The following is a 25,083-nucleotide window of genomic DNA, read 5'->3' as shown; positions in this document are numbered from 1 at the left end:
CGTTTATGGTGTTAGAATAACTCTTTCGAAAGAATCCTGTAGTATCTGCTGCATCTTGTTACGTTACCGACAGAATTAATTCTAACCAATTTCCTATCCACGTAGACATTTTCTAATTTCCTGTTAAAGGTGTGTTGGAAATTGCGATCAGGCCGGATCACGGTTCAGAATCCTATCATCGGTGAACCGTAGAAAGGTATTTGATTCCACTGAATGAAATACTTGTACGAGGGGAATTTGTCGTGCCAGCGGACGCCATTTTCGCTGCGAGCATCGGCCACGTCCTAACTTGATGGCAAGAGATTCGGATTCGTTAATGTGTTTCCATCGTCGAGGACCGTGTTGTTGAATCTTCTGCGCATAAAAAGCGAGTTTCGCATATTTAAACATGGTACGTAATCGAAAAATTCATTGAACACGCCCGAAAAATCCGTATCGCGCCGGTAAACACCTGTGGACCCTCATGTATATTGACACTGCAGCTCAGCCTGCTTCGTTTGACACGTCAAAATATCCACTTCGATTCATGAAGGAAAAACAATGTTTCCGCAACGTGACAACCTTTCCCTGCGTTCGACATATGAAACATTACTTTCGCTTCCTCCGAAATCCTACTCTGAAATTTGCTTCCAAGATATCTATATAATTTTTTCGTCGTATCACTTTTGTCCAATGAGACAGCCGTAAAATTTCACACGTTCCTCTTAGCGAGTTCATAAACATAAGATTTCACGTAGAAACGATCGTACAACGGTGTTTGGTCTGTCATGACTGTGAACTCTCTTTATTTCTTTCATCAGCCACTCAGGTTAGATATCAAGCGGAAGCTCACTGCCCGCTCGGACAGAGTGAAGAGCATAGATCTTCATCCGACAGAGCCCTGGATGCTCTGTTCCTTGTACCAAGGAAATGTTAATATTTGGAACCATGAGACGCAAACGCTGGTTAAAACCTTCGAAGTCTGCGAAGTCCCAGTCAGAACAGCCAAATTCGTACCTAGGAAGAATTGGGTTGTTACCGGAGCAGACGACATGTTAATTAAAGTTTTCAATTACAACACATTGGAGAGGGTACACTCCTTCGAAGCGCACAGCGACTACATTAGGTGCATAGCAGTGCATCCGACGCAACCATTTATATTAACTAGTAGCGGTACGTGCCTGTTAAAGATATATCTGTAATCCTTTGATAAAACAAACTTCGATCGCCTTTGTTTTCTAGATGACATGTTGATCAAATTATGGAACTGGGAGAAGGCGTGGATAGGGCAACAAGTTTTCGAGGGGCACACCCATTACGTAATGCAAATTGTGTTCAATCCGAAAGACAACAATACGTTTGCCAGCGCCTCCTTAGACAGAACAGTGAAAGTATGGCAACTAGGTTCCTCCACAGCTAATTTTACGTTAGAAGGTCACGAGAAAGGTGTCAACTGCGTGGATTATTACCACGGCGGTGACAAACCGTACTTAATATCGGGAGCCGACGATAAATATGTTAAGATTTGGGATTACCAGAACAAGACTTGTGTACAGACACTGGAGGGACATACGCAGAATATTTCAGCTGTTTGTTTCCATCCAGAATTGCCGATCATTCTTACCGGCTCGGAAGATGGAACAGTGAGGATATGGCACTCGGGAACCTACAGATTAGAATCCTCCCTGAACTACGGCTTCGAGCGAGTGTGGACGATAGCCTGCATGCGAGGCTCCAACAATGTTGCAATCGGTTACGACGAGGGCAGCGTTATGGTGAAGGTTGGCAGAGAAGAGCCAGCAGTCTCCATGGACTCGTTGGGTGGTAAAATCGTCTGGGCCAAACACAGTGAAGTACAACAAGTCAATCTCAAGGCCTTAGGGGAGGAAGCGCCGGACGGGGAACGGTTGCCGTTGGTGGTGAAAGACATGGGTGCTTGTGAAATTTATCCGCAAACCATCCAACACAACCCTAATGGGAGATTCCTGGTGGTCTGCGGCGATGGAGAATACATTATTTACACGTCCATGGCACTAAGAAACAAAGCGTTCGGTCAAGCATCGGAATTCGTATGGGCCGCAGACTCGAGTCAGTACGCTGTCAGAGAGAGCAACACCACTGTTAAAGTCTTCAAGACCTTCAAGGAAAAGAAAAGCTTCAAACCCGACTTCGGGGCTGACGGTCGCACACAATAATTACTAATGATATAAATTCTTCTTCCCATTTTACATTAGATTTTTTTTGCAGGCATTTTTGGTGGATTTTTGTTGGGAGTATCTTCAGGATCAGGCCTATCCTTCTTCGACTGGGACACGCTGAAATTGATTCGCCGTATAGACATTCAACCGACGCACGTTTACTGGGCAGAAAACGCTTCACTGGTAGCACTAGCCACATCCGATCAATATTTTATCCTTAAGTATCATGCGGATACCGTTGCAGACGCACCAGAGAATTCAGAAGACATCGAGGACGCATTCGAGGTAAGTCTTCGATCATTTCGTCTTGTTCGAGACATTTGAAACATTTCCTATCGTCTTTCAGATGGTCGCTGAAATGAGCGAAGTGGTGAAGACGGGTCTCTGGGTCGGTGATTGCTTCATTTACACGAACAGCGTGAACCGGGTGAACTACTTCGTCGGCGGAGAAGTGGTGACCATCTCGCATTTAGATAGACCCATGTACCTGCTCGGTTACGTGCCCAGAGACAACAGATTGTACCTGTGCGACAAAGAGCTATCCGTCGTCTCCTATTCTCTGTTGCTGTCCGTGCTCGAGTATCAAACGGCGGTGATGCGAAAAGACTTCGAGACCGCCGATAGAGTGCTACCGACGGTACCGAAAGAACACCGCACCAGGGTCGCACACTTCTTGGAGAAACAGGGATTCAAGGAGCAGGCATTAGCTGTGTCGACAGACCCAGAGCACAGGTTTGAGTTGGCTCTGGCGTTAGGAGATCTCACGACAGCCCACACGCTTGCCAAAGAAGCTAACAGTCAGCAAAAATGGCGACAATTAGCGTCCCTGGCTACTCAGAAAGGCAAACTGTGCTTAGCGCAGGAGTGTCTGCATCAAGCACAAGATTTCGGGGGACTTCTGTTGCTGGCGACCAGCACCGGAAACGCGGACATGATACAGAAACTCGGCAATGACTCGGACGACATGGGGAAGAACAATATCTCGTTCCTGTCGTACTTTATTTTAGGAGATTTTGACAAATGCTTAGAAATCCTCATCAAGACAGACAGAATACCCGAGGCCGCGTTCTTCGCGAGAACGTACGTGCCCAGCAGGATCTCGTGTATCGTGAAACTCTGGAAGGAGAAGCTGTCGGCAGTGAACGAAAAGGCTGGGCAGAGCCTGGCCGATCCAGAACAGTACGAGAACCTGTTTCCAGGGTACAGCGAAGCGCTCAAGGTAGAACAGTTTTTAAGGGAGGAGAGTCGGAAGAAGATCCCAGCCTCCGCGTTCCCCATGGTCCAGGTAGGGGTGCTAGGCATAATTCTCGTCGAAGGCCCGGTCGGTTGCAACTGAATCTCTTCAACGTTGTAGCCGAACGTGGAGCGAAAACCCGTGGAGGACATGTTGGCGGCAGAGCAGACGAATCGATTCACTTACAAATCCGGTAACATCGGCGCCAGCGAACCGGAAGTGCCATCTACCGAAGTTTTGACCGACAGGTTACTGGATCTGGATATCGGTAAGGTAGCAACTCCGTCCACCGAGATGCCGGCCGTTCCGGAGAAGACGAGAACCACCAGCAGCTCGAGGCCGCTGACGGTGGACGACGATGATCTGGACCTAGATCTCGAGATCGATGATACCATCGACACGACTGTAAGCCTGTTACACCAGCATTCCTACTTCCTAATCGCGGTCCTCGTCTCTATGTTCATCGAGCTTTATGCGCGTAACCCTCTGGCCCCGTTTCTTCGATTGTTTCTCGGTCTTAACACAACCATTTTTACTGTGCATGCTGACACCTAAGTGCTTCTGAAAGACAAAGTAAGTGTACGGCAACGCCCACTCAGCACAGCCATCCTTCTATACTGGGAACTCTGACCGATGTAACGACTATTTAGTTGATGCTAGATTCGTTGATACATTGAGAATAAGGTATCGAAACGTTAAAAGGTACAGCAATAACCGGAGGAGAACGAAGAGTATCGTTTCAAGGTCCGAGGTTCGGTTAGGGTAACGTCAGCTTCGTGAAATAAGCGAATCGGGGTCAAGCGGCGAGCAGGGCGGTGAGGGGGAAAGGGTAGAAACAGAGGGGCGCAATTATAGCTTAAGGCGTCTTCGAATGTGAACCCGGGTAACTCTAGAAGGGTATTATATTACCGAAGCAGTCTGAGGTGGGCTGTATATCAGGTATTGATCCCGGTTGATGTGTGCGAACATGTTCCTATCCAGCAGAACCAACTTCCTGTTAAGTAAACTAGGAAAGTTTGAAACAATAGTTAAAACACGATCGAGATAGAAAGATGTTAGCCGATGGACGGATCTCGGAAATTTTTTGAAGAATTTTCTTTGTCATTTTGAAAGCCCTCGAGGAGCACAAACCGTTGCCAATGAACCTATCGCAGCCGGAGGGAAGACAGAGGACCATTAAGGCTTGTTGACTTCTCGCTCCGGTCACGGTTCATTTTCTTTACGGCCTTATTGCCATAACAGAGACCCACCGCTGCATTTCGCCTCCTGCTTTCCCTCTTTGGACCACGAACACTCTCTCTTCATGGTAGCACAACGTAGCGTAGCAAACTATGCAGCCTGGAAAGCGGTAATAGTTAATCGGAACATGTACTTTGCTTTCCGGGCCAGTCTGTATAGTAGAATAGAAGTCGGCAACGCGATTCTAGCTAAGCAAAATGATTTGTACGACGTATCGTTATATTGACCAAGGATATGTTTATTGTTTCAGGGTGTGACTCTCGACGACGACCTTCTCGAGGAAGATTAGCCGTTCGATTGGAAGGCGAGCAGCGCGGTTGTCGCGTGATTTCCATTCTCCTTCCGTCAGTCATTCCCCGCGTCGCCGATCAGAGTCGTTTAGAAAATCAAGTATTACTGTTGGAGGACATTTTTGTGCGCGAGTGTTTTTATCAACGCATCATCCGATTCAGAATATATAAACGCAGTCTGCACACGTCGGAGTTTGTCCCCGTGTGCCGGAGATTAAATATATTATTAATATAACACAGAAAAAACCGTCTGCGGCACGTTTTTAATATCTCTCTTGTCTCACTTCCTTTCGCAGCCCGATCCTTCGGAAGACGCCTAAGAAAATCCCCCACATACACACACACGCGCGCGCACGAGCGCGCGCGGGCGTCACTCTGGGAAGGTAAATGGAGAACCGTGTGCACAAACAACTAATGTATTTGCCGAAGAATTAGATAGATTATTAGGATAAGAGAGAAAAGCAGTGCGTCGGAACCTTAGCCACTACTTCCTGTTCTCTGTCCCGAGGACCTGCACGAGATAGCACACATCTAGGAATGTAACAGGATTAGATACCGGCATTTATCTGATTTCTACCCAATGTTAAACATAGTTGTAGGTATACTGCCTCTTGCGAGGAGACTCTCTACGTAAAACAACACTGTACAGTCGTATTAAATATACTTATTTGTATAACAGAGTACGTCCATGCATGAATCTACAGAAGTTTATTCTTCAACCAATGTTTGTTCCCGTTTCACCGCTGTCTTCTGCCTTTGTCTTTATATTTACTATGCTTACACGCTATCTTCCATACCCTTCTGCTATCTCTTCATCAGGTAAAATCATTTACTATGCTCTACACGAAACCTTCTATACAACTGTGTATAATATCAATTTTTTCTATTGTCGCAGAAAATCATGCTGCAAAATCAAGCAAGCTTTCCTCCGAGGGATCCAAAAATAATCCGAACATATAATCAGCTAACACGTTTTCCTCACTCTCTCTCTCTCTCTCTCTCTCTCTCTCTCTCTCTCTCTCTTCCCCTCTCTCGCTCTCGCTGGAATCCTCGATTTCCCTGTACGTGATCTTAACGCGAGCTTGAAAGAGAGAGAAAGATATTCTGCTCACGTGGGGTACGTGATCGGTACTATCGAATTTTCTGCTTTGTTTTCAATGGCAGTCGTTCACTGATCCGAAGCATCAGCAGTATTATTACATCCACTCTGTTATAGAAAATCTGGACAAAAGTTCTCACTTTCATTGTTATAACTTGACTGTTTCTTTGAATTCCTGAACGTCCTTCATACGACAGTATTCCGCATACGAGAAACGCATAAAAGAAACGTGTCGGTACTGCAGAAAGCAACTGGAGGGAGCGTAGGTGGTTTGGCATAAAATACCGCGATGATACAGATCACGTACCCTGAAAGAATGATCAAGATGATTACATGTGAACGGATTCTCCTGCCGTTCATTCGCTTATATACATATATTTATATCCATAGAATTCGCTATTTTTCTCTCTCACACGCGTGTACACCCCGTTATTTTCATCGTCCATCAGGGTGGGCGGGAAAGAGGAGGTTTAGAACAGATTGACGAATCGCTCGTGTCATGATAACAAGAGACACGGGGGACGAGGACGGATTAATCGCGTGTAAATTTACGCTGGAACCTGGGGTCTGGGGGGAGGGATGAATCGGTGCAACCGTCGCTTGGTGAAAAACGACGTGAGAGCAGGGAGCACGGAGGAGTAGGTGGAGAAGCAGGAACGACGAGAGGAGAAGCGAGGCGAAAAGATAGCCGTGCGTGTCTCGCCTCGAAAATAGAAACGGCTTCGTTGACACTCCGCTACAAATTGTCCGTGTCGTTATGCTCTTTGTAAAAGCCAACGTTCTTTCTTCGACCGCCTCGGATTCTTCGCCAGTTTTCCCACTGTCGGCGTCGGCAAAATCTTTCCTGCGAATTATTCGGTTACCGCAGGGTACCGCAATATTAGAATGCTAATTGAGAAGTTGTTCTTAAACTTTAAATTCCGTTATTCCTGTAATTAGCCTAGCGGTAGTAATAGTTGCAATATAATTTTTCTTTGAAACGGCAACGATTTGTATATAGCTTGGTTTTCAAAGGGAGACGTCTCGCAGCGTGCACTTTTTTTTTTGTTTTGTAATAGACTCCGGCTAGGTCGGCCGTGGAATATAATTAACTGATTTTAGGTGACGCGTCCCGGAGAGTAAATGGACCGGGGCGGGATACCGTAACATCAGTTCCTCTCGGCACGGTGTCGTCCCAGAGAATTTATTGCCGTCTGTTCCGCACGCGGGGATTACCAGAACTCGGTCGAACGATATCTGACACACTCCCCCCCATCTCGTCCAGTTAAATCCACTCTAACGACCGCGTAAACGAGTCGAGTAATTTTGAAAAAGAGACCATAGTTAAGAAAGCTTCGCAGTCAAAGGCAACCTATGCCGATTTTTCTTTTCAAGAATACTGTTCGTTAGAGTTCCAAAAGATAATAGGATTCGATAACGTCAGAAAAATGTACTCAAATTGGTTTCAAACGATGGTAGCAATATTTTTCAATATTGTCTTTGCAATGTCAAAGAAGCAATGCCGAAAACTGTTCATCTTTGTCATCGGAAGAATGTACAATAATAGTAACATTCTTGAAAATGTTTGCGTTTGCAACATGAAACAATGTGAAAAAGGAAAAGCTGGCCATTCCAAGGACTCGTTATGTATGTTTTTAATAGATGAAGGATATCTCGAAGACTCGGAGAGTTAATATCAGGGGCCAACAAGGCGCGCACCAAGACACATGCTAGGAAGAGCCTGTGAAGCTGCTAATAGTCGCCTAAACGGTCGACACGCTTGCCCTGGCTGTCGCTATATGTCACCTCCGCCCTCTATTTACACGCCACGATGCACGTGCATGAGAATCTCGTCGCGACGGAAGCTGAGGAATTCCCCCTGCTTCCTCAGTCTCTTCAGCCTTTGCTTTCGCTTCGAGACTTCAAAAAGGGTAATCAATTGATCGAACGGTCTCACTTAGCTATTCCAATTTCTGTACATTGCGTTATCGTGTTGAAGCAAAAGCGTTATGCTTTCATCTAGAGTCCTCTCTTAAATGTTCTTCCTAATTTGCGAATTTTTCCAACGCGAAGCCACCAAGTATTATAAAATTTGAAATTTGATGCGCTTATTTGCCAACACAAATAATGATTTTCAAGCTAGGTAAATCCTTTAACGTTTCTAAGAATCTTAAAAGCCTAGACGTTAATACGTTTGTATATCTTTTTAGGTGTAGACAAACTTCCCGTCACCGATCATCGGGAGAATCGTGGATTGTCCTCAAGGGTGAGCTACGACTAGTTTATTTACCGAGGGAGCCGAGGCAGTAATAGCTGAATGGTGGTCACGTTGCGCTATAAAATATTGCACCCACATCTTTGTAACTCGAGCCAAGGAACGCCAGGCCGGCTGAAACACGTCGAGTGATTTACCTGACTTTCAGTGGATTCGTTCCGCAGGGAGGAGCCCGATGATTAACGCCCTTGTTTGCTTATCGGGACTGTTTGCGTAAACCGATCGGTATCTGACATTTATGTTTGGAGTATCGGCGGAACAGGTCTCCGAAGAAAATAATCAAACCGAAGGAAATACAGCAGCCCGCGGTAGCACTTTCCTTTCGAGCCGATAGCATAGGACCTAGGAAAAAAGGCATTCCAAGCTCTCGAGACTAAGATGGCGATCGGAAGAGTTTATCATTAGGAAATATTGATTTTGTAATTAACAATACCTGCACCGCCATCGCTAATCCCCCTCTCGCTCGTCTCACTTATTGATCCGCTGAAACTACAGTGTTTTCTGTCATCAAACACTCGTGGCAATCCTTTTGCCGGAGCTCATAGAAAAAGGTTCGCTACGAGCTACAGCTAATGGCGTCAACAGGAGCAAAAAAGGTTGCAAGGACTGTCCTATTGGACAGCCGGATCCTCCCTTCTCATCCACGGCGGTCTCTCACCTGGCTGGCTCGACCAATCCCGATCCACCTGTGCTCATCTTGAAGGGGAAACCATCGTTTTTACCTGTCTCTGCTGCAGCCAATGATCTGCTCCCACTTCGGACAACTGCGGACCCTCCCTTTTGGATTAGGTCTCTGAACATCTATATACGTACGCATCGATAAAACATGGCTCCCTTTGCCATAGTGGCAAAGGAAGTGGAAGGGAGACAATTGGGCCAAGAAAGCCTCGATGGTTATTTTTCAAAGGCAGCTTTATGTTCGCTGTAGCTCGAGCTGTATCTGATAACTCGATAGAGAGAAGGACTGCCGATTATCTACCGTCGTTTTCAGCCCCATCGACGACGCAAGATTTATTTCGAGCACCGTGCAGCGAGCGACGTGTCCCCCGATCGATTTCCAGAACGAAAAATAAAGTGCACGTGCTATTCCGGCGCTCTGATGCACGCACGGTGTTGACGGGCAACACGTCCAGCCTCTCTTTTACGGGGAATATTAAAGCCCGCTACTGCGAGCCATGTTTGCAAAACATCCAGGTTTGCGCAAACATCGACTGGCTTTGCTTACCGTCCACGGACCAATGGCTACTTTTCATTCTTATGCACCGGATACTCTGAGTCAGGAGCCCTTTGCCAGGCAGGAACTGGGTCGTTCCCGGTTTGTCCATTTCCTTTTCAGATCGTTCGGAAAGCGACTCGGAAAGTTGTCGATAATAATACCGAATAGGTAAAAATGACCAACGCACGTTTTACAATAGACGATAAATAATTCCGATTTATTTCCTTATTCTGTTGTAATTACAGGATCGTTAGCTGCCGGATTATTGCACAGGCTCTTACAATCTGAAGGAATCGGGGATAGAGGCAGTCATCTTAGAAATAGAACTCGCATCGCGTATACACTCAGGAAACTGTTGGATAGATTATGTACATCGAGTTCTCGAGGACTTCTGTAGCATAGTATTTTAAGAGACACGCTGATAAATAGACAGCGCGCGGAGCTTCGTGCAAAGGAAAATTTCGAGAGAGGATTGTGGAGTAATAGAAATCGGATTTAAAACGCCTGCAATGGATTATAAATTAACAAATGCCATGAACGCACAAAGACCTGCGCAGTCTACCAATCGGTGTTCGCTTCTTCTACTCGATATGCGTATATGTAGAAATGTTGCTGCCTCTTAACCGCGTTTAGATTATAGTCATTAACAATTAACGTATAGCTAGTTCTCGCAGAACGAACGAACATTGTCCATTAAATATCGAATACTGTGTAGCAGTCGGAAACACTGAAGACAGAGAGGTCTACTTAGTGGCAGGGACCGCGTCACATTTTGATCTCTTCAGCATCGGTTGAAGGATCGTCGGCAAACTTTAAACGGATCTACAAATTTTCTTCTCTCTATTTTTCCAGAGGCTGTCTCCCCGTTTAGAGTCCACCGCTTACTGTTAGCCATGGATCGAGTCCTCGCGACCTTGACAGGACTCTGAGCTGTAATCTGTTCACATGAAGCACTTTGACCGCGATTGGAACTCCATGGGAGCGAAGCCTGTCGTGGAGACCCCGGTTGTTGGGCTGGATCCCATCATAGCGGATGGTACTCCAACACCGGTCACACCTGTGCTGGACACTGCTACGCTACCAGGTTCTTCCTTGACGTTCACCACTGAGATAGGCGAGAACAATTTTTCAGTTAGAAAACCCAACGCTCTGTCTGTCTGTGCAAATTAATTGATTTGAAATAACTACTTTCAGGCCAATAACACCGGGCAGACATGGTCTCCGTGGACATGGCAGCTTCGTGTCTCCTGGCACAGGTGGTGAAGCTGCTGCCGAAAGAGCCGTTGCCCATTGAACCCGGTGAACTCGCTGTTGCACCTGGAACATCCAGGTAATTGCCTTGAAACGCTTTGCTTCGTCGTCCAGCATTTCAACGAGGAAAAGGGACAGGATTGGGTCTGGTTAGAGGAGAGACTCACTTAGAGAGGTGCCCAATTGACCGTAGCCGTTTATGGTTGGTATCTGCATCGACTGAATCGGCTGCAACTGAGGCTGCAGCTGCAATAGACCTTCGACTTTATGATCCCTCACAAGAATGCCATCTTTCAGGAACTTACCGACTGACAGTGGCTGTAGGAGAGCTGGGACTGCTGCAGACTCCAGGCGCTAAAACGGTCCATCGAGTTTAGGTTAAGTCGGACACCGTAGGCAGTGTAAGTATACCAAAGAATCGATCGAAACACCATACCCAGTGTCGTATCTAGTGTAGGTGGATGGCGCATACGATGGCGACGAGTGGCCGAAGAAGCCCCTAGGCCCTAAATGAACATGCGTGGCGGAGTAGGGATCCCCGTACAAGGGTTTGCGATAAGAAGTATCCTTGTAAGGTCTCTTCATGCGTCTGCGCCGCCTGTAGTTACCGTGCTCGAACATGTCAGCGAACTTAGGGTCTGTGTGCATATATTTGGGAACATTATGTTATACCGTTTATATCGTCCACTATATACATATAGATATGTATGGTCTTTTAGGGCTCAGGGCTGACCTAGGACCCAGAAGTTGCCCTTGCTCCCGCTGGCCCCGTCGCGCGGTACCTTGAGGAAGCATTCGTTGAGGGACAGGTTGTGCCTAATAGAGTTCTGCCACCCCTTCTTGTCCATTTGGTAGTAGGGGAATCTTCCTGTGATGTACGCGTAAATCTCGCTGAGGGTCGCCCTTTTTTCGACGCTATGTTGTATCGCCATCGTGATCAGAGCCACGTAGCTGTACGGCGGTTTCTTATTAGCAGAATTGCTGCTACCGTTTCCGGCCCCGGTCTCTAACCCCGTGGCAGATCCATTGGCCACCGTGGTCGGCGTAGACGGGGCCGACGGGGTCGAGGGGTTGCTGTTAGTGGTGCTGTGCAAGGCCCCGGTAGGGGAGGAACCTTTCTCGTCCAGGTGATGATGAGCAGAGCCGGAGGAGTGTATCGACACACCCGAGGGACTGTGCAGGCTGTGATGGGAGTGATGGTGGCTCAGAGAGGGGTGATGAGACGTCAGACTTCTGGCCAGGCTTACCGAGTTGTCCAGGTCCTTCGCTGACGGAACCATGCACCCATTCTGCATCTCCGACACGAAACTGCTCACTGAAAACCGTTCGAAAGCCTCCTGATCACCAGGCCGTAAACGCTGGAGGGTCTTTCTGTGTACAACAAGGTGATTCGAATTCACGGCAAGCTCTAAGAACAATGGCTGGACAATGGCTGCCGATCGACACCACCGCACACCAGGTTCCGAGAAACCCCTGCGCACCGTGAAACAATCGGATCTTTGAAAGGAATCCGGCCCCCTAGACCCCCCTTCGGACACCCGAGACGCGATAAGGTGGCCGTGTCTGTCGGCTTGGAAAAGCTACGGTTCAAGATGATATCATTCTGCAGCTACAAGTTCCTTCAAGGGCTCCTACATAAGCGCCAAGCACCCTATCAGAGTTTAAGCATTTTGGTCCAGTCATTGAACTTGCTGCTACCGTGAGCTTCGGATCAATTGTGCTGGAACAATAGAGGTAAATGGATCCGTCCTCCAGTAAATGTTCCTAAATGCATTGGGATTGATAATTTGATTGATTTTCAGATTCGCCGCGCGCGCGGGCCTTCGACGGCAGGTTCTAGTTAGCGGCTCTTGGCGAACACAGTTGCAGTCGTCGTGAAACAAGGAAGCACGTACTCGGAAAGGAGTATCATGCGTGCGTGCATGACTCTGAGTGTGCCCCACGGCACGTGTAACTGGAACTGAACGTAACCGGACACCGATAACTCGTGCAAGCACCGAACAGAGGGTAGAGAGCTCTGCGAAACGGAGCGAGGGCGAAACAAAAGGGAAGCGGACAGAGAGACCCGTGGTGTGTATCAGAAATTCGGGGAGAGCTTTTCTATTCGCGTAGGCTGTACGGCCATTTTTAGAAAAATCATTTCCGCTTTCCTCGAATACTTACAGACCATTACACCGGGGACTCGATTCAGTTTCCTCCAGGCACTGTATATCGAACGCGAATTTCAGAACAGGCATAATGTATCGTGCTACCGCAAACCTCCGGGCTGTATGGTTTTCTGGAGGAACTGTTTCCTAAACGAGAACACGATATTACATTGCTACTGGTCAGAGACAGTTCTATTTATTACAAGATAATAGAGAGTTGTAAATAGAGTTTGAACCGCAGGGTCTCTTAAACTAATGCCAGAGAATGGTTTGAAACTATCGCTAACGATGGGTACATTTGCAGATCATGCGAGGCTCCGTATCGACCCACGAACAGAGTCACGATAGACCAACGTGTCGTACACGCACGTCCTCGGTACGTGGATCCACGGTGCTAAAACAAGCAACGCGAGATCACGATAACGTCAAATGTCGTGCCTTGCGAACACACCTGACTGCAACTGGAGATCCTTGCTACGCGACACCTAACGAGGTCGCATCTGCTCTCGTCACTGGATCCTTTGTTTCGATTCGATGGATTACCGAAGGTGAAAAACACCTATTGTTCGAGGATGTGGGGATGCGGAACGTCCGTCCACTTTTCATTATCCGGAAATAAATTTAACCACGAAGATAAAGTAGGCACGGCCCACCGAAGAAGCTCGGACACTAAATGCGAATTTTAGGGTCTATGAGATACATTGCAGAGCTTACGGGACAAATTGTAGGACTTACAGCCTATAAAATAAATGTATGTATATGCAGCGGGATTGCCGAGTCGATGGAAATTCAAAGGTGTAACTCAGAGTTTCGCAATGATATAAAAGATGTGGCAATCGGCTGACGCGAGTGACATAATTAGGCTTGCGAAAATTGGCCTTCGCCGATTGCAAACTCTCGCAAAACTCGCGGATCGTCTGACTTCGCAATACCGAACATTGGGTTCGACGAGGTCACGAGGTTGTCACTGATGCACAACCACTTCTAGGGCTGAAGACGTTGTCGATGATAGATCAACAGGGGAAAGAGCGTGTTTACGCCAGGACGTAGGAGTAGATTTGCAGCGTGATGTCATTGACGTATAGGATTTCGCTGATCGGCGACGGATGCCGATTCTCCTCGCAGCATTTCAGGAATGCGAATGCTACGGTTTCATAGCGACAACGACAATAACCGTGGAGACAACGGCCTTCGAATGGAAGAGGTCGGCTTTGCTCCGTCGATGCCGCACACTTCATCCTTGCACACTTTATTCTATGGTTGATCTACTAAACGCGAACCACCTGGTACGTGTTTATAAATTGTTCGGCATCTCTCGTATAAGGTGCGTCGTTGATGTTATAGCAATGGAGAACTGCAACACTGTACACTCATCGCCAAAATATATGTATACGATGAAATAATTGCTGCATGTCTGCTGCACGGTGTAGGACACGATGTTCCCCTGATGAGGAAAAATTTGTTTGTTTCAGAGTCCTAAATTTATCCATAAAGTTTGACGATTTAACCTGGTTTTACGATACGTCCCATTGCCAGAACGATTATAACTACAATGGAAGTTTCCTACAAAATATAACTTGCATTAAAGGTAGCCACTAATTCAATGTTATGCAGAACAGGTCAGAAGGGCAGCAGAAGACACGTGTGGACTTAATGATCCGTGGGTTAATCAGCGACTCCTGTTAGGGAGAAAGAACTCACCCTGGCCAGGAGAGAAAGAACGCGTGCCTCCCCATAGAAGAGTATACTATTTCCATGTAACGTGTGGAGCGTCGTTAACGTTGCAACAAAGCTGGAGTCTGCAGGTCAAAGGATCAAATTCTGTGCGTGTAATTACGAAGGAAGATACTAATCGTCTCGTTTTTGAACCGTAGGTAAAACTGTTTGAAGAAACAAGCTCGTTTGCAACGACTGGAGCAGCGAAGATACTGCGTATCAGGACGTGAAGAAGAAAAAGAAGCGAATCGCGTCCCTAGAACACGCGAGGAATAAGATGACAAGGAGGAGGCGAGAGGAAGGTACGAGGATAAAAGAGAAACTCGAAGCAAGGGGCACAGAGGGTCATCCGAGCGACGATAGCTCATTGGTATCTTCCTTGTGAGCCAATCGTCGGCTGGTATCTCGACCTCTCTCGTCAACGTCGCCATCACGTCGTCTTCTTCTCCTCGTTCGTCGCCGACACCGGAAGTGCGGATGCAATTGCGCTTTTCCACTGGGACAGCATTCTCGAATATCTTATTTTGCAACTATTCGATGCAGCAAAGATTTACAGGGTGCTTAGACAAGCTTCGCTGCTCGATATCTCTGGTCTGTTTTCTCCATAGGTATATGTATTTACAACTTGAGTAATTGTAAAGAATAGATTTTGCCGGTTCTATCGTTGAGTGAAGACGATGTAACAGATTTGTCGAAGCATCGTGTTTGCTCCTTATCGTGGCGAATGCGTTATCGTGTTTACTATAGCTGGCGATGTTTTGCAAACGGAGAGAACGATCCAAAAACAGAAATCGCGAGCATTACCTAACGAGAAACAGCGATAATCGGAACGGGGGCCCGACCGTTTTGTCGACGCTTGGTTCGTCGCCACGCATTTTATCGCAAATCTCCTCAGTTCCCGCCTCTCGGTCCCTTATCGTCACGTTTATCGGGCCGCTGCAACGTAATTAGTCGGGGGGACCTCGTGAGACCGGGGTCAAGAAAATCTGCCTTCCAAAAATATTTTCACTCTACCGCGATGCACGCTGAAGTCAATTTTTAGAATTTTTTAAGGTTGTTGCATGTCTCGGAAGATAGGTAGAGAGATCTCTCTCCGGTCTTTCGAATATGTACGGTTGCGAACTTTAGGGGCCCACGGACATGTTCTCAATGATTTCGGTCCACGATTGCTTTATCTCGCCAGCTAGAGATTAGTCTCAAGCGGTGCCCTTGTTTACTAGAAATCTATTTTAACGCGACGATTACATCCACGGCCTGATTTCAGCATAAATAAGCAGGGTCACGATTCACGATTATCTCGGATAGAATGACTCGCGAACCACTCCGTCATCCCCTTCTTATGGTCGCTAACAAAAGTGTCTTTGCAGGATCTACGATCGCTGTCTCTTCGAGAATATCGTCGGCTCCTTCCCCAAGGTCCACGAGGAGGTTGTATTCGCTTTGGAATGACAATTAATATCAGAACCGAGGAGGATCAGCGAGGAAGTCACAGGCGCCAAAGAGCCAGCTCAGCCCCTAGATTAGGCCACCGTGGAATAGACGCGATTAGGACAGCATTTCGCTTGATAATCCTGGGTCTATAATTAGACTATATTTCGTGTCAGGCTTATCGTGATGCGGTTTACTCGGCCGATAAATCGCGGCTGCCTGTGAACCTAGACGCAAATACGGGACCCGTGGAAACCATCGGCGAAGCCTTTAAAGTCCCCGGACAAGCACTTGTATAATATAAATACGATTCGCTTAGATTCGTTTTAAAAAGGAGACTCCTAGCTAGGAGGATAGCGTTGTCGTTGGCCGATATATCAGAGCCCCGGTTGACTGAATCCCAGCGAGCCTTCCCGGATTAGCGACCATAATTCTCGCCGGGAGCACTCCGAACCGCCGATTTCGAAAACACGAGTGAAACCTCGGCTTCTTGTTGCTCCTAAGATGAATTCCGGGCCACACCGACCCTGCTGGAGTCCTTCTGTCGCGTCCACTATGCCCTCGGCATGCGTAGTTTTATGCAGTTTATCCCGTTCGGAAACACGTCGCGTCGGTGCACTCTCCCGAAGATTTTTGCGACAGGACTGCGAAGGCAGATATCGAATCTTCTAGAGTTACACCGCGGATTAATTGTGTCCGGTCGGTATCTGCGATTCAACGGCCGTTCAGCGATTAGCGAATAAGAAAATCTGGTAATACGAGACCGTGCTGGCGAGCGACCGCTTCCTTTTCTTTATCTCTATGCTCCGCGAATGTTACTCCCTGGCTGATGTGTACAGTTCCGATAACGCTATAATAACCTTCCCTCTGATCGATCTCTTGGTGGACCACGATTGGTATGCGAGCGCGACAAGCCTCTTATAATCGTCGGTGGAAAGCGAAACCGATAAACTAAATACAATGAATCGTAGAAGACTAACAGACGATAGGATTTTAAAATTACAAAGAATGGAGTTCAGAGAGGTTTGGCTTGTAATTATTAACTGTAGGCGAAATCGATCAGCTCCGTACAGTGGAGCTGATAAAAGACGTATCGTCGATTCTAAAATTACAAAGAACTGATCAGCGTTTGGCAGCGAGCGACATTCGAGCCGGGTGCTTTCATCGGCCGGCGTGCGCCGTGGAAGACGAGGCAGTGACAACCCCTGGAGGACCGTAATCGCGGCAGAGAATGTAACTAAACGACGCGTGGAAAGATCAGGACGCAGCCTCCCGCGGTATATCATTCTCTGCCTCTTCTCCCCCGTGTCGGACGCCACTTTCTTTCCCTCTTCTGCTGCTTCGTTTTTCTCTAGCGGAGAACGCCCCCGCCGCCCCTCGCGCGCGTTTCAGTCTCTTTTCATCTGTTCGACCGCGTTTCCCCTCGCCACCCTGTCACGCGAGAGAGCAGTTTTGTATTATTAGAACGCGGGTATTCAGCCATCACGAAAAGACCAAGGAATCATTGGTCCGTGGTGAGATCCTGATCGCGTAACGTCAAACGAATTTTCTAAGTTCCGTATCTTCTGCCAGAATTGAACGGTGCTGCTCTGCTTTACAGAGTCTCCTTTGGAAGTAGAAGATGCATGCGTCTTACCTTGATGAAGAGACGGCAGAGGCGACGAAGGAGACACCTGGAACGGCTCCTGTTTGATCTTCAGTGAATGCAGAGAATCTTGAATGCTACCCAGACCCACCATCCCCAGGCTCCCATTACCCTGCTGTGGCTCCTGAAAGAATCATCGTCGTTAGCTTCGCATGGCAAAGGTTCTCCTTCAAGAAATTTTTTATCGAAATTTATAGTCGAACGTTTTGTAAACCCGGTTATAATCGGCGTTTCCAGTAGGATCGACCGTCGACGAGATCCGTTAACCTTGCCGAAGAAGAAGGCTGATAAACAAAGGTGAACGAACCAGCAGAACCATCCAAAGTGGTTGGTGGACCAAGCCAAAGAGTCTTCTGGCTCGGAGCTCGCGATGTTTGAAGTGCCGTCGCCGGAAGCTTACAAACACCGGGCCGGTGTTGTGACATCGTATTATGCCAGGCGAAACTTACGATCTCTCTAGATCGTTAATTCGCGATCCGGCTTTACGACGTCTAGTTTACGCTTGTGTACTTTGTCCGAAACAACCGGACAACCGAAGAAATCCCTTCCGTTCCCTTTCCGAAGGGACAGAATCGAGCAATATCTCTGAGACTCGAATTATCTCAAAAACCTTGAGGAACCAGCCATCTAACACCTCCAGGACTTGTAAAAATTTCATTGTCCATAGCAATTGTGTGATTCTGAGTCTAATGAAATGATTTGTCTTGCAGGAGCTCGAAAAAGGAGGATTATCAAAAGGTTGTGTGCTGTATATTGCTGTTGATGCTGCATTGAACTATTCAGAAAATTCTTTTACAAAACAGGGTACCCTGAAAAGGTGTCTGGGGAGATAAAGGCACGTGTCACTGAACCAAGATAGAGCGTGGCATCCGCCAGAGATCCGAAATTCACCTTTAATCTGAATTCCAGAGGCAGCGGTGCACGGCAAAGAATACAACAAGCTTGGACCACCGTTCGCACGACCGTAGAACTGCATCAACAGGCTGACACAGAAAAACGTCCTCGCAGGAGCTTTCGGGAACACGTGGCCGACTCGTTAATTCAACAGGACAGCCATTAAATTAAGCCCAATCCTATCTCAACGCTAGCTTTGAACTCTCCTCGAGAATAACAAGAAGCAGAAGAAGAAGAAGAAGAAGAAGAAGAAGAAGACGTCGACCGAGTCTTTCGGAGTGTATTCGACGTTGCACACCGACGTGCAAGAGCCAGAGTGGATCGACGACGCGTGTCTTATCAACTAAAGCCATTTCATAGCAAACTCGTTCTGGACTTTCATTCTTCGGCGAGAAGGGTCATTTTATAGCGAATTAGTTCTACGGTTAAAGTCGGCTTGGTTGATGTAGAATGGCCAAAACGATTTTACAGCGACCATAGCGATTATGTACAGCGAATCCATTCCACGGCTGGCGCGAGCTTAATCAATTTACAGCGATTAGAATGTTTTTATAGCGAACCTAGAGGTAGTCTAGCCACTTGTGTCGCGACGCTGATTCGGCTGGTAATGTATGAACGCAACGCGAGTTCCTATCGATTTTTTTAGCGGGCAATCGAACACCTTCGACACTGAAACTCTCTTGACGCGTTCATTCATTCATAAGCTGAACAAACCACCGATACACGCATCGATCGGCCGGGCGATTCGCTCGGGAGACAGAGAGAATCGCTACGAGAACACATCGAATCGGCCGTGACGGAGAAGACGCAGAATCGGATTTATATTGCGAAATTTTCGAGGTCGCGACCCACGCTTTTTCTCGGTTCTTTTTCTTCTCCGCTCCGCGCGACGATAAGCGAGTCACGTTTTATCAGCCGACGAACGAGAGAGCCGAAGACGAAAAACTGGGAAAATTCAGAAAAGCTCTGTTGCGAACCTAATCGATATGTAATATGTCTCAGGTTTGGAATCAAACTCACCCCCGCAACTGGAATAACGTGCGACGCCATCCCCGTCTTCTCCAGGTCTTCGTGATTCATAAAACCGTCGCTCGAAGTCGCATTTACACAACACTGATCGATCCCTTGGCTTTCTCGGCCCGTGTTCGATGGTCCAGTCGCTTACAGAACACTCACACTTTGCGATTACTATAACTAATTGATTAGAATCGATCCGATTCACTGTTCGGCACTGCCGTCGGGTAACTCGCACCTGCGTCGATTGGTCTTACATCTTCAGGAATGAATGTCGTCGCACGGAACAATGGGGAACGAGAAAGCTGGCTTTTTGTTCGACTATCACTCAGGATGATCTATAACAGAAAAGCGAGTAGTATTAAAATCTAAGCAAAAATTCTTATTTCACTAAGCTATCAAATAAGTTCATCGAGATCGTTTAATGATTTTGTGAATTTGCTCGTAGGATCCCGAGTTGCCAGAAAAACTGTATCAAATGCCTGGATTAAGAGATACTCTGGTTCATCTATGTACAATCTGATCAAGGTCTAAGTTGGCAGATAAGTTTTGAAATCTAGTGGCGCAATGACTTTACACGTTTGCTTTTCTGAACTGGTTAGAAAACCGAAGACAAACGTGGATGGATCTTTTAGGAAGCAACTCGATTCTGAATGTTGACGAACCGATCTCGAAAGAAAAAGATTCACCGGGACAAGAAGTTTGACATCGGCAGCAGCCAACGGGAGAGATCGATGACGAGCGAGCAACAGCTGAACGCTTTAGCTGTTCGAAAGAACGAGGAAAAAGGGACCCGATCCCGGCGGAGCCGTTCAGACTTCCGGCGGCCGCCGACAGAGAATCCTCCAGAGAATATCTCTCGTAAATTTCAACAATTGCGAGGGTGAGCACGCGTAAGCGGCTCTTCAAACACAGCTATTTTTGGGCCTGCTGCACATTAGCCGCTGCTAATGTTAGGTGATCGGGGGCCTAGCCTATTAACGAGAAATTATTTAAGTTGACTACGATTCTCCGCTCTCAAGAGCCAACTCGATCTAGACTCTAAATTCTAGAGCAGCATTCTTCGATCCTTCCTCTGTGCTTTATACGGTTCAAATGTTTATAATTTGTAAGTTTTAAAGACTCGGTAATATCTAGAGCCACCGCACAAACTCAACTGTAGAGTATATATGTATATATATATAGACAACTATTTTATTTAATTACAAAAAGTTTCTTACAAAAATTGAACGGGCCCACGGACCGAGGAACTCTGATCTAGAGTGTAGTTAGAATAAAGTAGATCAAGAAACGAATCTGAGTTTAGATTGGAATTCGATATAATTAGCGATTCCAATGATCTATTAGCAACGGCACAGTTGTAATTAATTAATCGCTGCCACTGAAATCGGCAACCCGGCCGTTCTTTTGACGTAATTAAGAAAACTCGTTATCTTGTTCGTGGCAGGAGGAAGAGCCATTTATCTCGTTGTTTACTAAACACCGTGTCTCGGGTTCATAGAATCGTCGAACGAAGTTTACAAACTCGCCAGCGACCCAGTCTTCTAGATATTTAAATAAATACACAAAATCGCTGCGTGCCTCTCTTTTTTTATTTTTGTTTCGTTCAGGCATAGTAAACCATAGTAAACCATCTTCATTCATGAGCAGGCGTAGATTACATACAATATTACATACAATATTACATTCGATAAAATAACTATCTTATTTTCCGACTGTGACAACTATTCTTTCAATGATGAATTCCTTTATGGAAAATTCGTATGGGGAAGTTTAGTGGCAAACTGTGGGACGTACTGCCGACAGAACCGGTACAATTACATCGAACTAACAAAATCTTGTTTTGTTCTCGGCCGAGGAATCGTCGAACTAGTTTTCGCAAAGAACATCGAGCAGCTACCCTTATTGGACCACAATGTTGGATATCAAGAATCGCAAACCCACGGTAGCTCTCTCTCTCTCTCTCTCTTTCCATAGAAAGCACATTCAATTGCTATTACTTTGGTGAGAGAATACTAATTACTCGACTTTGTTCCTACAGACAAAGAAGAGACCTTCCAAGTCTGAAAGCTCCGAAGAACATACCTGTTTAAAGTTGGTTCCTAGGAGGATCTTCCCTCGGTCCCAGCAGGATGAATCGTAAAACAGCACTTTCCTCGCAGAACATAAGAAAACCGTCGCTCTTCAAGATCCACCGATCTCTTCGATTCCTCCACTCGAATCAACAGAGGCTCTCAGCAGCTTGGAACTCGAGTCACGAAAGAACGTAGAGAGAGAGGGTATCAGAATCACTCGGGGGTCTGTATATCACGGTAACGGCTTTATCTTTGACTCTAGGACATCGGTGATCGGTGATCGATTCGGTTTTCGCGAAGAACGAGCAGAGACTTCGGGTACACGCGTCGGCAGAGGAAAGCCAGCCAAGATTGAGACTGATTGAGACTGTTCCGAGTCAGCTAGCGAGCGGATTCGAAACGGGTGGAGGCGCGCGGAGGCGGAGTTACGCTGCTCGAGAGAGCCGGCCAACTTATCGACGCCCTCCTACTCTTCTGGTTCGCGCTCTCCACTGGCTCTCCGCCTCTTCTACCTCTCGACCGAAAGCTGCCCGACCGAATCCTCTCGATCATGTCCCCGAGCCAGCGACCGGCGTGGACCTGCTCTTGCCAGATCCGATCCAAGCAGATTTGGAAGCCTGGACCAAGAGTCTTGGCTTCTGAAAAGTCAGAACATTTCTGACTCATCGGGAACTTACAACCCTTTACTAGGATTTAGGGATCATGATCGAAACACTTTTGGTTCATCAGGGAAGCCTTACAATAGGCGATGAGAACCTAGGATACTAGAATTCAAGGTGATCGGAATTGATGCGAACATAGGTCTGTAGATTTCAACATGAACAATAGAATGTTAGAGTCAAGTATTCCGTAGATTTCTACAGACTCCGAATTTTGCAGGACATGGCCAGGACAGAGCAGAAAAATCTGGGACTGCGAGAGCTTGTTTTGTGGGTCAGTCGATCGTCGCGCGTCGTGCCAGCATAAAATGACTGCCGTAAGCGTCGGGATTATGTAAGCGGGCTCAGGTGACCATTGAGAAATCATTAGGCAACGATTATTCTGCGCGATAATCATTAGCTGGAATAACCGAGCGGGAATTAAGGTCACCGGTCGAAGCGAAACGGCGAGCAACTTCGGCGAATTCGGATGAGCCTCGTTTCGCCATCGGGTGCCCTGAATTGCACCTTGTCTGTACACAGGTCGGACCGAGTCCCCTGCGTTGCCTCTGTAACGCGCAACCGCGATTTTTAATCGACGCGCACGTGTCCATCGGGATCAATACAGCGGGACAGACCATGCTGCAGCTGTCGGGACCGTAATGAAGCACTTAACAACTCCAAGCGGATTATTCGCTTAACATTCTACATGCAGCAAACGCCGAACAGTTTCATCTTCTTCCAAACCCGAACCATATTCTGACACATTTCTGCCGAATTCATGAAACAGCGTGAGCGGAAGCTCTGCAAGCTCTGGAATTTCGAGCTGTTTTGTTTCTATCTATATGAAAGCGGAGTTTGTTTTTTTAGAATTCACGAGAGGAGAACGTATTCGGCTAATTGATCCGTCGAGTGTATGTGTGTCAGGCGCGTAGAGAACAGTAGCGGGAGAGACGTGTTCCACACATGGTGGAGCAGAGGGGAAGGAAAAGCAGTCGCCATGCTTTGGGCGGAGTCTGCGGGACATTAAGCTCGTTCATTGGACGAAGAACCGACTTGATGCATCAACTTGCACCACTATGCTCCGGCCCAGTCGGCGCTTCCTTTCCCGAATCCTTGCCTGGCGTCGCAACACTCGTGACTTGCGGCCGACCGCGACGCTTACAAGTTGTTGTCCTGGGCGCTGGATGTCCTTCACTTAGCCATGTCAAACCTTGTACGATATCTGTAAAATTGATTGCCAATGAATTGTTCCGTAAGAAATAACTGTGTATTCAATTGCAGGACGATAGCTGTGCTCTGGTTATTCGCCTTTTGGAATAAAGCGCTAAGAAAATTCGTCTGCGAGATGCTTTTGATCCATCGGTAGTTTCAGGTTCAAGAAAATAATTGCGAGGCCTGAGAGAAAATTGTACGATGTACGAAGAATTTGTGAAGAAAGTTGGTAGGAAAGATGGTAGGACCGGAAAGAAATAACGAAACTAGGAAAAGATGGTAGAGCTCGAACAAATACTATAGGACGTAGAAAAAACGTGAGGCTAACGAGAAAATTGTTCAGCATAAGAATCGTAATCGGAACCGAGATCGAGACATATGTATAAACAGGGCCCGATATTCGAGCCATTGATCGTGAACAAATATTTCCTACACGATATAGGAGCGATTCAGAGAAATGGTCCGCGATACGTGTAGCCGATTATGTAACACGAGACTACGTGATTTAGGCAGGATACTGATATCGGGCGTATCGAAGCCTCGGGTTCTTTATCCCCACGGATAACGGTTACAATTTTTATGAACAATGAATGTACCTATACATATTTCAAATATTATTGTTCGCAGGCTGGACTCGAACGGATGATTGTCCGGTAATAAGATGATTAAATGATTAAATTGCCGTTTGAAATTTGCCACGCGGCCGGATATTTTTCAACGGGTGATAACGGATTGTTGATGGATACCAAGCAGACTCGAGGCCCTGGATGTTGTCACTGTAACAGTGTATTGTTAGGCCAGCACACAATGAGCGTGTTTAACAATACGGCAGGCCGATCCAGTCGATTGTTTCTTCGCCTGTTAACATTATCGTTGCCATTAGCGGTCGCATGCGAGGCTCGTTCGCTACTAAAATATCGTACGCTTTATTTCTTTGATTATTATCGCTTGCGTGATAACAGATGTATTATACTTATGTACGCACATTCGATCGTTCAGCGTGGATTATTCAGTTTCGAATGAAAATTTTCAAAACGGACGCGTTCGAAATTTTCCGTCCTGATTCGGTCCAGATCGCATACACAGGTCGCATAAATACGATAAATCAATATGGTCCTAAAGGGTGATCCGTGCGCGGAAACAAAATACTTCAAAGGCCTATAAAATAGAAAAAAAAGAGCTACGACTCGGCAAACGAGCTCCGAGAAAGAGAAGGAGAAATAGGGGAGCTCTTGTTATGATTAGGGAATGTCAAAGCAAAACGGGCCTCCGGGGCACTGAGGTGCTCTTTCTTTCGAGGTACACCTCGGCTAAAGGTCCCCGGGTTTTATTACCATTTTATAGCAGTTGGTTTGTCGCGGTCAACCGAGACAGAGTCGGCTAACACACGGTCACGTTCCCTGACAAGGCAACGCAGGGTATGTGTCATACTTCTGCCTTTAACTTGACTAATGAAAGAGGAGAATAAGTCCGGATTGCTAAAAAATATTGCCGCCACACCAATTGATTCCCTGTTGCAAGACGAACGGTGTCTTTTATCGTCTCAACAAA

The 25,083-nt window shown here is 46.8% G+C and overlaps 2 protein-coding genes and 1 long non-coding RNA gene across 8 annotated transcripts; 2 read left to right on the top strand and 1 right to left on the bottom strand.

Annotated features, from left to right (window-relative positions):
* The first annotated feature begins 96 nt into the window (after nucleotides 1–96).
* beta'COP (coatomer subunit beta') lies at nucleotides 97–5,620 on the top strand. 2 transcript variants are annotated; one of them, XM_033481689.2, is made up of 8 exons: nucleotides 97–391; nucleotides 801–1,152; nucleotides 1,222–2,160; nucleotides 2,227–2,462; nucleotides 2,524–3,462; nucleotides 3,532–3,816; nucleotides 3,968–3,984; nucleotides 4,901–5,620. In XM_033481689.2, the coding sequence occupies exons 1-7, from the start codon at nucleotides 389–391 to the stop codon at nucleotides 3,974–3,976; spliced, it is 2,763 nt and encodes a 920-aa protein (XP_033337580.1). In that variant the 5' UTR covers nucleotides 97–388; the 3' UTR covers nucleotides 3,977–3,984; nucleotides 4,901–5,620. The 2 variants fall into 2 exon arrangements, with proteins under 2 accessions (XP_033337580.1, XP_033337579.1); XM_033481688.2 differs by lacking the exon at nucleotides 3,968–3,984 and having other exon boundaries at nucleotides 98–391.
* Nucleotides 5,621–9,697: 4,077 nt separating this feature from the next.
* LOC117226947 (uncharacterized) lies at nucleotides 9,698–21,780 on the bottom strand. 5 transcript variants are annotated; one of them, XM_033481752.2, is made up of 9 exons: nucleotides 21,690–21,780; nucleotides 19,611–19,942; nucleotides 17,688–17,820; nucleotides 11,494–12,075; nucleotides 11,197–11,398; nucleotides 11,066–11,114; nucleotides 10,928–11,006; nucleotides 10,698–10,856; nucleotides 9,698–10,614 (listed from the first exon to the last, which is right to left on the bottom strand). In XM_033481752.2, exons 2-9 carry the CDS (start codon nucleotides 19,668–19,670, stop codon nucleotides 10,451–10,453), a joined length of 1,428 nt encoding a protein of 475 aa, XP_033337643.2. In that variant the 5' UTR covers nucleotides 19,671–19,942; nucleotides 21,690–21,780; the 3' UTR covers nucleotides 9,698–10,450. The 5 variants fall into 5 exon arrangements, with proteins under 5 accessions (XP_033337643.2, XP_033337644.2, XP_033337645.2 ...); XM_033481753.2 differs by having other exon boundaries at nucleotides 10,698–10,847; XM_033481754.2 differs by having other exon boundaries at nucleotides 10,698–10,826.
* On the top strand, nucleotides 20,037–24,228 carry LOC117226950 (uncharacterized). The gene is made up of 4 exons (XR_004491951.2): nucleotides 20,037–21,549; nucleotides 21,646–22,480; nucleotides 22,559–23,533; nucleotides 23,602–24,228. It is a non-coding gene; the product is annotated as an uncharacterized LOC117226950 (long non-coding RNA).
* Nucleotides 24,229–25,083: the final 855 nt, after the last annotated feature.

The sequence above is a fragment of the Megalopta genalis genome, chromosome 5 (genome assembly GCF_051020955.1).
Source record: "Megalopta genalis isolate 19385.01 chromosome 5, iyMegGena1_principal, whole genome shotgun sequence".
Lineage (NCBI taxonomy): Eukaryota > Metazoa > Arthropoda > Insecta > Hymenoptera > Halictidae > Megalopta > Megalopta genalis.
The sequence above is the reverse complement of the archived record's forward strand: the minus strand, read 5'-3'. Positions and strand labels throughout refer to the sequence as shown.